Source organism: Sinocyclocheilus grahami, unplaced genomic scaffold, assembly GCF_001515645.1.
Source record: "Sinocyclocheilus grahami isolate Dianchi unplaced genomic scaffold, SAMN03320097.WGS_v1.1 scaffold39.1, whole genome shotgun sequence".
NCBI classification, from domain to species: domain Eukaryota; kingdom Metazoa; phylum Chordata; class Actinopteri; order Cypriniformes; family Cyprinidae; genus Sinocyclocheilus; species Sinocyclocheilus grahami.
Window position 1 is genome coordinate 3,023,330 of NW_015505218.1, and position 16,048 is coordinate 3,039,377.

The window sequence follows — 16,048 nt, forward strand, 5'->3', positions numbered from 1 at the left end:
GCACGATATAGGCACATGCTATGAGTGACACAGACAGCACACACGAACACATGCTGAATTGAGTGCTGTGCCTGCCTGTGATGAGGAGATTGTCAATTAAAAAAAATGAATATTAGTTGAATTTTAAATAAACATTTGCATTTGAATGTTAGGAGTGCGAGGGAGAGCGTCATCAGTGGAGCACGAGATGCGGTGATGATGATGTAAGTGATGTTGTATTTGAATGTTTTGTTAGTCTAGCCCACGAGATGCGCCGCTGCTGTGTTATGCATTCAAAATATTAGAGAAATATAGAAGCTCAATGCAGAGAAAATCTTGAATGGGTTAAAACCGAAACCAAGCCATTCACACACAACGCATATTCAGCGCATTTTTAGACGGACAAATATGACTGCTGCTGCCATGCAAAGTTAAAACAGTTTAAACTTTTAGAAAACACGTCGCGAATTTGTGAAGTTTTATTCCTTTTCACTGAGTCTCTTATGTTTTTAAATCCAATCTCCGTGTTGGGCGATTCAGCTCTTTGTATTAAGCAATGCATAAATACATGATGCTGTTTTGTTCATAATTGTTTATGTAATTTATGAAATTATATTTGATTTATGAGTTAATTTAGACGTAATGTAGGTTTTTTTTATAGACATTTATTTCTTTGCGTTGACAATTTAAAGGGGTCATATGATGCTGCTAAAAAGAACATTATTTGGTGTAATGAAATGTGTTTATGCGGTTTAAGGTTAAAAAAACACAATATTTTCCACATACTGTACATTATTGTGCCTGTTGTCCAAAATGTGCTGGGATTAGGCCACTATTGAACTCGTGTAGATATATCATTAGACAAGATAAAGGCTTGCCATGTGCAGTTGTTCTCATGTAAATTGTGTATTTGTCAAGAGGAAGTGTCTTTTTTTCTAGGTTAGATTTGCTTGTTTTTCCAATGAATAAGCACAATTTAATGTGTTTAGGTGGTGCTCTAAACCTCTTCCGAGAGCACATCATAGTCTGGTATCCTTTTTGTCATTTACACAGGAAAAAAAAATACCGCTCCTATGATCAATTTATAGAAGCTTTCAATAATAGAAGCTCTTCATTTAGCTGTGATTCTAACTTGTTACCTCCCTCTCTTTGATTTTGCTAGTATTCAAAGGTTTGGATTGGAGGAGGGGCTCACTGTGTCCCGATCCTTGGAGCCGGATCATTGGATCAGTTCAGGATCAGGAGCAGGATTAGGATTAGGATAAGGATGGATACATACATGGAGCGGGATCAATTTACCGGGAACGGGAACCATAGGAGAGGATCCCAACCCCAGCCCCGCATCCGCCCCACCAAACCACAACGTAATTGGCTTCTCTAGAACCAAATTCATTTTTTCATTTTCCGTGGAGCCCCATTGATGCGCGCAGAAGGGATCCAGGTGCCTCTTTTATTTTTGCGAGATTTGTTTTTTGGTATAAAAAGAAGCAGAGCAAGGAACCAGAAGGCTGGATGGAATCGGCATGAGGAGCGTGGTAAATAGGGGCGAATTCGTGGGAGGGTGGGATCATAGGCACATTTTCAGGGGGATGTTGTAGTTTATTTAGGGTTTCAAAAATCACTTTTCAAATAACATTTGTTGGCATTTGCTGTGTTGGCAGTGGTGTTTCTTTCCCCCCACAATTGGCTACTTTATATTTCTAGATTGTAGTGTGTTTTTTCTCTCTCCCTTCTTTAAATAAAGCTCAAATGTTCAATTAAAGTGTTTTGTTTTCTTCATTTTTCTAGAAATTAACTTGCACTGTGACCGATACAGTAAACATTCAAATATGTGTGTCTGTGGAAGATTTTGAGGTCATTACATAGTAAATTAAACAAGTATTTTGGCACGCAACACATTGTCTTTACATATAGCTGTAGATTAGTATGTTGAAATATGAATTTATGAGAAGACGTTATGAAATCATGCTTGGTTGATTCCAAATGTGAACACTATTTAAGGCAGTGAACATAATGTTTAGTAACCAGTAAGTTACATATAAACTTGAGCTCTCATGTAGTGTGGTAAACAAATTAAATTATACCTCACAGGAATCAATACCTTTGGCCTGAGGATGTGGGATTCTGAGTCCAGACGGGCCCTGGTGCATTGTGGGATGAAATAAAATGCGGGGAGTGAGAAGCTAGTGGAAAACGCTCGTAACACGATCAACGTGAGCCAATCATAGAGCCGGTGCAGTGCGGTGGGCGGGTCTCCACGGGTTTCGTGACGCGAAGTTGGATGTGAGTTACGAGCGTAGCCGCATGGGTAGAGTTACGACTGAAAAATAGTGGTTCGAGAAGTCAAGCGTGAACACGGCGGCTCAAAAAAGCCTGCGTTAAACAGTATTCCAGAGTAAAAGCATCAAAAGCGGGTGAGCTATGTGCGTTTATTTATTATGCATGCATCCGAAGAGTTGACCATGTAGCTCGTGAGAAAAAAAATAATGCATTTTAAACATTTATGCATTTGGGAAGTTTAATAATTAGTGCTGTATTCAAATGAAGCATCGTGGACGCAGCACTCGCAGCAATTCTATTAGGCATTCGCCTTTAAATAATTGTTATCGTTGGATTCGAGACGTTTTTGAGAAGAAATATGCTGCGTGAAATTGTTTTTGTAGAGAATAATTAGGGCGGTGGCGTGAAATGAAAGTTAGAACTGTTCGGCGAATGGAGAAAAAAAATGTTACGTAATTCTGCCAATCACGAGAGAGCGTTGAGAGCAGACGCTGAAGACATCAGCACAGTATGGCTTTAATGGACTCCTCTGAAGACACCAGTGTATTTTGTTGACATGGCAGCACTTGAGTGAAAGTTACTTCAGTTTGTCTTGTAAAAATAACCACAGCTTGCAACAAACAGTTATATCAGCTTTGTATGATTTCCCTCTGCGTGACCTTATCAAAGGCAGACACCTGTGCTGTGAATTATTAATTGTGCTTTACAGCATAATTTACTCTCACGTTCATTCTGCACAATGAAATGTAATTCTTAACTCTTGCATCTTGTTACTTATGCAGCTGCCTAGGACATTCTGCTCTTGTACATTATCATTTAAATAGTCCGATAATCGGTTGGGCCAGTATTATTACAGATATTCACACTTTTCTACTTCATTTATCAGATCTGCTAAGCGGCAAAATCTTATAGCAATTTTTTGTTTAAAAATATTTGTAGTTGTCAAAATTATTAGCTTGTCAATTATGGTAGAAATAATGATTATTATACAAATTTTAATATATCAGTCGTTTTTTTTATCATTAATAATTCAATTAAATTATATATAAAAAATAAAAAAAATTATTTATGTAATTTATTGACATTTAAAGGGACACATTTTTCAAACACACCTCCATGTGCCATTGGCTAGTCAAGCAAATAGTCCCGCCCTAAACTTATGTGAATGGTCGAGCCAATTTTGTTGGGATGTTTTTATAGTGCCACATTATTTAAAGTTTTCAGGGAAATTAAAGGGTTAGTTCACCCAAAAATTAAAATTAGCCCACAAATCACTCACCCCAAGTCATCCTAGGCGTATATGACTTTCTTCTTTCAGACAAATCCAGTCGGAGTTATATTAAAAATAGTCTTTGATCTTTCAAGCTGTTTCATGCCACTCAGCGGGTGTTGCATGCATCAGTCCAAAAGAAGTTAAATAAAAAGTGCCCATCCATAAAAAAAGTGTCTCACACGGCTCCGGGGGGTGAAACAAAGGCCTTCTGTAGCGAATCGATGTGCTTTTGTAAGAAGCGTTGTGCATGCGCCGGTGAGTCTCGTGAAAACCAACGTTTGTTAACAGGAGCAAAGGAAAACCAGTCTCCTCTTGCCTTATATCGAAATCCTCCGACATTCTTCTTTACAAATCCTGGTTTTGTACTTCTAATAAGTGACCGGTGTTTTGTTTTGATCTCTCCGCTGCGCTTCCTCGTGCGTCACTTCTGAGCAGCGCATGCGCAACGCTGACCTCATACGTCATCCACCCGGAGCTGCTTCCGTGTAGGACTGTTGGCGCAAGCTACATTAAAGTGATTATTACGTTTTGAATATGGATATTTTTCTTACAAAACCGCATCGATTAGCTACAGGAGGCCTTTGTTCACCCCCCCAACCCTTTAACCCACAAATAGGGATGCGCCGATCCGATATTCATATCGGGTATCGGCTCCGATAGTGCCATTTTTCTCGGACCGGGTATGTAGAGAGGGCCGATCCAAATCCGAGATTTTATTATTTTTTTTCCTGATTGTGCGAATTATTCTGTGTTACTTCTGAAGCCATACGATAGCTTAATGTGAGCTACATATGAATAGTTAAGTCCTTACATTAAAGTTCACACAAACTCTTTTCTCCACTGTGGCTGTCAGTCATTTGTTCAGCCTTTAAACCCTGGTTGCGTTCGTTTACAGCAGTCAGCTCGGTAAAGCTCTCTCCAAGATCATTCTGTGTTCCCATTATACTTGATTTGTAAATACATGTCTATGATTTTGCAAAAAGGACTTTATCTTCTTGCCGGAGTTTGTTATTTTGTTACTTGCTACCGGGTGTCTGTGAGAACAAAACACGGGCGTAGAAAAGAATATAAATATATTTTAACGTGCACAGTAATTGAAATTTAAAACTGTTAAACGAAAGGCTCAATAACTGTTGCACAGATATAATACGCTATGCATCAATTTCTCTTCCCTTTGTGCTTTGCAGTTTTTAACACGAAGCGCTTACAATGTGCAGAATGATGCTGTGATGTCATCGTTCTGCACACCGGATGCGCACATTGTAAGCGCTTCGTGCTCATAGACTGTATAAAAACCTATAAAAAAAGTTTGTGCTGCACTGTATTTGTTTTGTCCTATCGTATCTATCATATGTTGTTGCCTTATTAAAAAATATGCTATACATTTAAAAGAAATTTATTTAAATTTTATAGTATATACTTATATATAAATACATTCATGAATGTTTTTAATGAATGGATTTTATAATAATACAAATAGCAATGTGTAACATTAGTTATTGTACATACTTAATTAATAATTTAATTTAAAAAACATTTCCCAAAAAGCAGAAATCAAATTAAATTGGTTACTTGACCAATTTTTTTAACTGTGTGTTATTGAAAAAATAACACAAATCTTCCCGCCCCAAACTTATGCAATTGGTTGAGCCAATTTTGCTGCGCTGGCATGTTTTGATAGATAAACTGCGGTTTACTAAAATAAACGGGAAATTAAACTACAAGTGGTTTTAGTGTTGTCTGCATACTAAGCGAGGATAGGAGAAAATAACACATTTCAGTTTCAGAATAACTACTCATATAGTTATGAGTCATACCAAATGATATCGGTCAATCTCTAGTTCTAAATGTCAGTTTACTGAATGCAAATGATTTGAAATGTCTCCGATGTAGATGACCTCTCTGTTGCATATGCGGTTGGCCTTGGTTTAGTTTCATGTCAGTAAATCGAGCTGGATAAAGATCTGATTTCTGCACTTTCTCATGCATCCTCCTCACTGAATGGATTTCATCAACCTTCTCCTCCCTCTCCTGGGCCCAACACTGGGAGTCTTTTGCAGAGGGAGCTGATTGAGGTGGCCTCCTTTTTGTCAAATCATGACTGCACGTTTCCTTTTTAGTAGATGCACTAGTTCCTTAATAAGCTGATTGGAAGGGTAGATGACTCCGTAAACTCAGACAGGTCCCAGAGCAGACCATTTACATCCGAATTTGCCATTAAAAGAACTGACAAGCGATTATAGTGAGCCAGGCCCTATTTTTTATTTATTTTTTGTAAGTGATGGCTGTGTGCGAATATTTCAAACTTTTCGAATTAAGTTTTTATTGAGATTTTATTTTTGTCATTGTCAACTTTAAAAAAAAAAAAAGTACCTTTTCATGATTTTAAAATGAGAAATGCAATCCTTTAAGGTGAAGGTGTCCTTTTTCTGATGTTTAAATACCTTTTCCAATCATAACTTTTTCTGTGTGGTGATAGTAGCACTGTTAAACAAGAAAGATTTAAGTAGCTAATTCAGCTTCATGATCAAGGTTCTTCATTGTTCTTATGACTGTATACCAGACGGTCAGTGAATCCCCTTTGCCTTTTCTCTTCATATTCACAGCCATCATGACTGACAGGAAGGCAGTAATAAAGAACGCTGATATGTCTGAGGACATGCAGCAGGATGCAGTGGATTGTGCCACACAGGCCATGGAGAAGTACAACATTGAGAAGGACATTGCTGCATATATCAAAAAGGTCACCCATCCACAGAATATTTATGATTGACACCTCCAAAGACTTCAACAGTACTTTATTTTTAAAACATCATTTCCTACTTCATCCTCATTCTTACAAAGATTCAGCATGAGTAGTTCACCCAAAAATGTAAATTTGCTGAAAATGTATTCACCCTCAGGCTATCCAAGATGGAGATGAGTTTTTCTCATCAGAACAGATTTGAAGAAATTTAGCATTACATTACTTGCTCACGGTGAATGGGTGCCGTCAGATTCAGAATGAGATTCCAAACAGCTGATAAAAACATCACAATCTACACGACTCCAGTCCATCAATTAATGACTCGTGAAGCTTAAAGCTAGTGCTTGTAATAAACATCATTAACTTTAGATATTTGCTTCTGGCTAAATATGAGTCCTTTATCCATAATATTGCTTTCTCCAGTGAAAAGTCATCTCATCTGATTTAGGAGAGAAATATACACAGCACTGTTAACAAGAAAAAAACATTCTAAACAATTATGTTGGTGGATTTTCACGTGAGAGGACAACAGGGGAACCATTTTTCCACTGGAGGAAGCAGTATTATTGATTATGGACTTCATGCATTAATGATAAAAAAATGCATTAATGATAAAAATAAAAAAAAACCTTAATGATGCATTTGTTTCTTAAAAAAATGCAGCTTTCCACTTGACATGATGTTTATTGATCATCTGGATTCGTGAGGATTTCTTTGTGAATTGTGATGTTTATCAACTGTTTGGACTCATTCTGACGGCACCCATTCACTGCATAGGATCCATTGGTGAGCAAGTGATGTAATGCTATATTTCTCCAAATATTTCTCGTCTACATCTTGGATGGCCTGAGAGTGAGAGAAATTTCAGCACATTTTTATATTAATGATATAGAAACAAAAATACCTTAAACAAAAATAGATTAACTTTGACTGTGTAATACATTTCAATACTTTGAAACTAATGCTCAGCTAAATGTTTCATTGGCCCCACCCCCCAAATGTATTATATAACATTACTTTTTAATGAAGAGTGCACACTATTTTAATGCATTTGCAATATGCACATCATAAAGTATGTAAATGCATTAATATGGTACTATACACTGTTGAGGTAGCCCAGGCCTTCTAGAATACTGTTGCTCCTAGTAAAAGTATAAATGACTGTTCTTGCTTTTCAACAGGAGTTCGATAAGAAGTATAATCCGACATGGCATTGTATTGTGGGACGGAACTTTGGCAGTTATGTGACGCACGAAACTAAGCATTTCATCTACTTTTACTTGGGTCAAGTGGCCATTCTGCTCTTCAAATCAGGCTGAGGGAACAGCTGTCGTTCATGAAAGTTGGACATCAACTCCAAACCTGGACTGTGACGCACTGATGGCTTGAGCCACACTCTACATAAACACACGCACACGCTTACATTCTCTCCCATATACACATTCATGAATTTAGCTATAGAGGCTGTGCATAAATGCATGGACTGTGTATATTATTTAATTTGTATATGTTGCAATACAGTAACTTTTTTGCTTTCTGTAGTTGCACGAGTTGACGCAACAAGACGATTTTTTTGTTAGTTTATTTTCCAAGTCCAAATTTGTTTTGCACTGAAGTTGTACAAAATGCTTTGACCGCTGCCTTTAAATTATATTAAAGAATGATATGTCATACATATTTTGGGTATAAAGGTAATTTTTTTTAATTATTATTGTAGATCCAAACAGAATTGTCTGCATTCCATTTCTAGTTAATGACTGTTCCTAACCCGTTATATGATGTAAAATGAAATTACAGTGCCGCTTTTTGCATTATAATGTAACATGATCAATTGTCTTAATTTGCCTCTTACTGAAGTGTAGCACAAGAATTTAACAAACTTCACTGTCTCAGGAGACGAGGGCTTTTGCTGTGTGCATTTTTTGTTGAGGTAGGGAGAATGCAGGCTGAGTTCAATTACTAATGAGCAGACCTGTCTGGAAACAAGGGGCCATTAATGGGATACAGTACTACTTGAATTTCAAGGACACACATTTACTGAAGGCTTTGGTGCTTTTGTGCCCATTTTTGCCCTTCTTATGAAAGTGTATATATTTAAATATGTCAATGGTCCCCCTTGCAAACTGCGTTGTCATGACACAAAAGCCCTCCTAGGTGAATGGCAGTCCTACTCTAAATATTTTATACAGTGATGAGCTCAGTCTTTTCAGCAGCTCTGCCTGTTGAAGACGATGTGGCGTGTACGTGCGGCCAGACTGCTATCTGCTGTTTGTGTTTTCAAAAAATGCAGTGATGTAGCCAGTCAGGAGAGACATTCTTTTCTACAGCATAAATTACACGCACCACACTCATAAATTGAAAACCTGCATGAGAAATTTAAAATAATATAAAATCTAAATAAATATCAGGGTCAATATCACCATAGAGTGAATTTTAACCCTCACAATACTCAAACATTTTGGTTTTAATTTCCTATTTGCTTTATGTCATAAATAGTAGACACTCAAGTACTATAGAAACGTATTAGCTGAGCTCCCACACATTTTTTTTTTTTTAAAGATAATTATGGGCCATTATTCGAAGCATAAACCATAAGATATGTCCACCCTGTAATGGAAATATATATTACTGTTAAATACTTTTTCATTGCAATATTATGATGTCCCTTTCCTAAACAGGGTTATTTGTTTGCTTTCAAATTATAAATACATAAAATATTTCATGTAAACCATGTGTTTTTAAAGAAGCTGGTACAATTTGCACATGTATTTTTTCTTATTTGGAGAAAACTGTGATATTTGGATGCAGTTTTTTTATTTGCATGTTGTTGCTCCCACCCCTAGCTATTGAACAGACTGGATTATATAGATATGATTGAATTATTTAAAATATTATTGTAAGATATAAAGATGACAGGGTGGACCAGCACATGATGGGGTGAACATAATGCAGAACACAAAGCATGATAAAATATGGCAATGAAACATTTATTCAACTTCGAAAAAATAATATAATAATAATAAATAGTATAATTACATCCTCAATCACATTGATATATACCCCCCCCCCCCCAATTCATTTTTGTTTTTAGCAATATTAACTACAAATGAATGCTATGTCCACCCTGTCATGTGTATGTCCACCCTATCATGTCTAAGTGGCCAACAGGGTGGACATTTTGAGCTTCAATTAGCTTATAACAAACTGACTAGCTAAATAGTCTGGTTGTTAAAGAGAATTTGGTATATTTAAACTTACATATTTTGAAAATACTGTATTCTAATTACTTCTGGCATATTTTATGCCGACAGGGTGGACATGTTAAGCTTTGGCAAAGCAAGTAAGCACGAAGAAAATTTGTCAATTGAAAAGTCACCAACTTACTCACCTCAGCCATCGAAATTCCCGCCACTGAAGAGACAAAAAATCTGTTGTCCTGATGTCACTAAAGAGGATGGCCTTTTCTTAAAGGGGCGGATTCCCCAATATGACAGGGTGGACAACCATTCAAGGGACATGGACAAACTCTTCTTTTGTATTAAATAAAAATATCGTTTTTAATTACCAAATGATCAATACACTCAAATTGAGTAATCTCTTATTTAACAAAATATTAAGAGGAGAACAACATTTTTTCATTTTATGATTTGACAATATTCTACTATCATTCAAATTTAATGAGCAGTACATGGGACATAGCAAAATAACATGCATCCTCTTACACAAAACTAAACAAAAAAAATCTAGAAAATTTATCTAAAGAGCCAAGTAATGCTTTTGTTATGAATATAAAAACTTAGCCTAATTAAACACACCCTTTCATAGCCATTTTTATATTAAGTTATCATGGCAAATGAGTTTTTGTACAGGACACCAAAAGGCACCCTAGTGATATTGACCCATCACTATTAAAGACTTCGTGACAGATTTGGACAAACAGTTTTCTTTCCTATGTTGCCATATTTCCAGTTGAGACAGTCGGTGGTGGCAAGTGGGAGTGCAAGTATTTGAGGTATTTTTGACACTTTTTGTTTTCACAGTCTTTTCTTAAAGAGTTACAAACCATGAACCAAACTAACCAGCTACAAGGTGAATCACAACATTACAAACTTTGATTTGAAGCAAAAGTATATAAAAATCGGAACAAAAAGATACAAGAGTACAGCTGCAATAGGGGATTGTCTTCAGAAACATTTTTTGTTATGCTGGTTGAAAGTCTCTTCACATCACGATAGCAATCATTTATTTCCAGTTGAGACAGTCAGTTGGGGTGGTGGCAAGTGGTACGGAGTGCAAGTATTTGAGGTTTTTTTGACACTTTTTGTTTTCACAGTCTTTTCTTAAAGAGTTACAAACCATGAACCAAACTAACCAGCTACAAGGTGAATCACAACATTACAAACTTTGATTTGAAGCAAAAGTATATAAAAATCGGAACAAAAAGATACAAGAGTACAGCTGCAATAGGGGATTGTCTTCAGAAACATTTTTTGTTATGCTGGTTGAAAGTCTCTTCACATCACGATAGCAATCATTAAGTTAAGTGGTCTAAATGTATTTATCTGTATTTATACAGTATATTCTGTGGAAGGTGTAGGACCAAGAAATGTTTGTCCAATCAAAAAGCTCGGTCCGAGCGTTTTAATTGGCTTTCCAACCTGCCTGTCAACATATGTATTAGCATACCTCTGCGCTCCCGGTTCGTGCAGACAGGATACGTCATCAGCGCGTTCACGCAAGCTGTGCAGACAGAGCGAGAATGGCAGACAAACATCAACAACCCGATCTTCCTTCCTGGTATTGTAGTACTTTTAAAGTTATGCTGGTTGAAAGTCTCTTCACATCACGATAGCAATCATTAAGTTAAGTGGTCTAAATGTATTTATCTGTATTTATACAGTATATTCTGTGGAAGGTGTAGGCCCAAGAAATGTTTGTCCAATCAAAAAGCTCGGTCCGAGCGTTTTAATTGGCTTTCCAACCTGCCTGTCAACATATGTATTAGCATACCTCTGCGCTCCCGGTTCGTGCAGACAGGATACGTCATCAGCGCGTTCACGCAAGCTGTGCAGACAGAGCGAGAATGGCAGACAAACATCAACAACCCGAACTTCCTTCCTGGTATTGTAGTACTTTTAAATAGTGATGGGAGAAACAAAGCTTTTCGAAGCATTGAACCAATTGCTTCGAAAAATGATTCAATGTTTCAAAGCACTTGAAACAGCTCATGCTGGTGACACCTGCTGGTGAAAACGTTGTAAAAAGCATCAAGAACTCGGACCAAACTTACAAAACAAATGGAATTTTTTTTTTTTGAAATACCACACTGAAAAAAAAATTTCATTCATCCAGTTAAAAAAATTTAGGGTAATGATTCACATCTATATTTTTTAACTTGAGCCAATGAAAAATAAATAATTTGCCCTTAGTCGCTGAGGGAATACATCAACTTCGCGCTGTCGACCGCCGGATCGGCTTTCACCGTGGACGAAGCGGAGTCCAGCCCAGGGTCGTCACATGAGGTTGCCGCAAGCCCGCTACTTCTGCGAATCCACCGGCTGGCCGCGCCGTTCTCTAGCCCTCCGGCCTCCGCTCACTCTGGCCCGCCGGTCCGCCGCTCGCTCTAGCCCGCCGTGTGTTTCGTTGTGAAAGCGAAACTACTTTGTTTGGTCTTCCAAAAGAGGACACGACTAGAAATCAGTGGTTAAGTTGTATTTACAACACTGTTCCAGAACACTTCAACCCAAATATTCAGATGTGTGCAGCACATTTTATGGAGGACTGTTTTCTGATCCTGGGAGAGTAGACTACAATGCTGTCTGTTCTGACTCACAGACTGTAAGTACGTTTTCATTTAAAGGATTTGCCACTGATGATTCAAATGCGAGTTTTAAGCCGTGTAGAGTAGCGCTTATTTGTAATTTCTCCGATCACAAATGCAGACATGGTTTTATGTTTACGCGGCACGATGCAACGCAATGAGTAAAAAGACAGTAAAGTCATTATAATCAGTAATTATGTCCCCACTGGATGCAACAAATGACTCGTTTATAATGGGTTTTAATGTTTTTTTCTCGTCGCTCCATCACACTATGGTAAGGGACGTAACATTTCCATCACACGCTTGAGGAATTCGGCCAATCACAACGCACTGGATAGCTGGCCAATCATTTTTAGTTTTTAATGGTATATCAAAAAGTGTATATTTTTCAAATGTGATTGTTGGTACATTTGACCAGTTTTTACCATACTTTCAAAACAAAAATTAAAATAGGAAAAATATGCAATATGAAAATAATTGAAGTCAAAATGTATTTTACTGAGAAAAAACAAGATTTGGTTTTTAAAAAGCCTTTTTCCAAAAGGTACATCTGGAAAAAGGGGGGTCGTCTTATATTCGGGCCAATACGGTAATGTGTTTGTTTAACCTTAAACCGCATAAACACATTTCATTACACCAAATACACAAAATAATGTTCTTTTTAGCAACATCAGCTGACCCCTTTAAAGTTTTCTCACCGGTGAATGACACATGATGTAGCCCAGCGGTTCCCAATTCCAGTCCTCGCGCCCCTCTTTTTACTTTGTTTTGAGGTTAAATACAGATTTAAAATCATTGTTTAATAGCTATGATACTGTTTTTGAAATCAAATCTTTGGATAGCTATTATAAGAAACACTGGCATCTAACAATGCCTTCGAAAAAAACTGTTAATCTTAAAAAATAAAACATATAAGGCCTACATAAACCCAAATAGGAAATAAAACCTTTATCGAATAAGCATGTGTCCTATTCTGTATCCTAAACTAGTGAAACATTGGTGTCTCATAGTTTAGAGCAGAAAGAACTCAATTAAATCTGTATGTGTGTGAAAATATTCAGACGTAACCCCCTTTGTAATTGTTAACATTTTCATAAGTAACTGTAATTAAATTTTTTTCTCAGTAAGTGTAACTGATTACAATTACATTTATTTTGTAATTAAATTATGTAATTCCATTACATTACTCCATAAACACTGCATATATATAAAAGTTAAAACATATGCTAGTGTACTCCTAAAAGTTTAAAAAGCAGACATGCAGAGTTTAGTAGATTACTTACAAATTGTAGTCTGTTACTAATTACAGATTACATGAAGACAACTGTAGTTAGTAACATAATCTAGGATACTCATTTTTAGGCAGTGTAATGTGACTACTTTTGAAGATTACTTTTAGTTTAGTTTACTTTTTTTTATCAAACTTGTTTTAAAAACTTACCATTAAATGTACCATATTGATATAAAAAGCAAAGAGAAAGAAAATATATTCCATTTTTTGATATCAACAAAATGCAATAAACATTACATTACACCAGACTTACCCAAACTGGGCTTAAAGTAAGAAATGCAGCGAGTTTGTGAGCGGATAAAAAGCTGATGATTAATTCAATCATAAAAATGTAAAATACTGTAAACAGGTGAATGTATTGTTCAATTATTATTGAAATATTACCTTCCTCTGAGATATTTCAAGTAAATATTTTATTTTAAGTTGTTTGGCAGACAAAAACATTTCCCTGCGTTATATGAACAAACGTTAATAAAGATGAAAACAACAATGACATGACATGCCCACAGTGTTGCAGGTTTGGAATATTTTTGTCCAGACTTCCAGAATCAACAGTTACTGAAGGTCACTGGATCTGATGACGGCATTGTGTTTCAGCGCTATCACCAGTGTCTAGTAACTTAGGCTACTTGTTTCATACAGGGTCTAATTGCTTGAGAGGTGCTATTTTCACACAAATTCAGAAACATGGTTCACAAACGACATTAGTGAATATAGTCCAAGCTAAATGGTATATGATACAGTAAAAAAGAAAATAAAAAAAAGAATTAAGGAGAATCAATAAATAATGTATAATTTACTGCCATTGTGTGAATAATATCATGTAATCCATGATATCACATGAATCTGATTAGGCCTACAGTTACTACCAGTGTTGGGGAAAGTTACTTTTAAAAGTAATGCATTACAATATTGCGTTACTCCCTAAAAAATGTAACTAATTACGTTACTTAGTTACTTTTTATGGAAAGTAATGCGTTAGGTTACTTTTGAGTTACTTTTAAAATCTGAGCAGGGCTTGCTTGTTTGTTTTTAATATAAAAAAGTTCTTCTTTTACAAACATAAAAGCCCTTTCATAAGAAAAGTGAAATGAATACGCCTCAGGCTGAAGGAAATGTCAATTCACGTCTGTACAGTAGAGGGCGCAGCGCAAACAAATTGCATGAAGAATATGACACCGGAGAAGAAAGTTCAACACTATTCAGCAATAACTAAAATCAAACACAAATGTGTCATTTTTGATTATTAGTACGGTTGAATTGGATCATCGAAGGTCAGTAGCAAAGACATTGGTTAATGTGTTGTTAGCTCAATACCTGTGTTAATGTATGCGACACAGTTTTAAGTGTCATGATTTCACGTGGTGACATGCTTCACAAACCACGCCCACGATATCTTGGCACATCCACTTCTATGGAAAATGACTATCACTCAAATAAACGTATATTTCAAGTGTAATTCACTTCTATATACACTGACTGAGTGAAAATAGCGTTATTTAGCAGACTGTTATTTAAACTAAGTGCAAATAGCGATAGATTTTATTTACACTATTTAAAAATTGCAGTATGTTTGCATTAAAGGGGTCATATGATGCTGCTAAAAAGAACATTATTTTGTGTATTTGGTGTAATGAAATGTGTTTATGCGGTTTAAGGTTCAAAAAACACATTATTTTCCACATACTGTACATTATTGTTTCTCCTTTATGCCCCGCCTTTCTGAAACGCATCGATTTTTACAAAGCTCATCGGTCTGAAAATACGAGGTGTGCTCTGATTGGCCAGCTATCCAGTGCGTTGTGATTGGCTGAATTCCTCAAGCGTGTGACGGAAATGTTACGCCCCTTACCAGATTGTGATGCCTGCGGCAACCACATGTGACGACTCTGCTTCGTCCACGGTGAAAGCCGATCCGGCGAAGTAGCAAAGACATTGGTTAATAAAATGGGATTAAATACATCAATTATATTTGTCTTATTTATTTAACATTTAATTATTCCTGGTTTGTATAATATTCTGAGTTTGCATTTGACTGTTTTTATTCATTTTGAGGAACACTGAATCTGTTTTATACACTGACTGAGTGAAAATAGCGTTATTTAGCAGTCTGTTATTTAAACTAAGTGCAAATAGCGATAAATTTTATTTACACTATTTAAAAATTGCAGTATGTTTGCATTAAAGGGGTCATATGATGCTGCTAAAAAGAACATTATTTTGTGTATTTGGTGTAATGAAATGTGTTTATGCGGTTTAAGGTTCAAAAAACACATTATTTTCCACATACTGTACATTATTGTTTCTCCTCTATGCCCCTCCTTTCTGAAACGTGTCGATTTTTACAAAGCTCATCGGTCTGAAAAAGCGAGGTGTGCTGTGATTGGCCAGCTATCCAGTGCGTTGTGATTGGCTGAATTCCTCAAGCGTGTGACGGAAATGTTACGCCCCTTACCAGATTGTGATGCCTGCGGCAACCACATGTGACGACTCTGCTTCGTCCACGGTGAAAGCCGATCCGGCGAAGTTGATGTATTTCCTCAGCGACCAGCACGGATCAGCTCCAGGCATGACGAAGCGGATATCGTCCTCTTTTGGAAGGCCAAACAAAGTAGTTTAGCTTTCACAACGAAGCACACAGCGCCTTCACGACATGGC

General features: G+C 36.6%; 1 protein-coding gene and 1 pseudogene across 1 annotated transcript; both read left to right on the forward strand.

Moving 5' to 3' along the window:
* The first annotated feature begins 2,242 nt into the window (after positions 1 to 2,242).
* dynll2b (dynein, light chain, LC8-type 2b) lies at positions 2,243 to 7,790 on the forward strand. Its single transcript, XM_016267615.1, has 3 exons — positions 2,243 to 2,393; positions 6,139 to 6,275; positions 7,460 to 7,790. Exons 2-3 carry the CDS (start codon positions 6,144 to 6,146, stop codon positions 7,595 to 7,597), a joined length of 270 nt encoding a protein of 89 aa, XP_016123101.1. The 5' UTR covers positions 2,243 to 2,393; positions 6,139 to 6,143; the 3' UTR covers positions 7,598 to 7,790.
* A 6,327-nt stretch (positions 7,791 to 14,117) lies between these two features.
* LOC107581994 (HEAT repeat-containing protein 6-like) overlaps positions 14,118 to 16,048 on the forward strand; it is an 11,947-nt pseudogene continuing 10,016 nt past the window's right edge.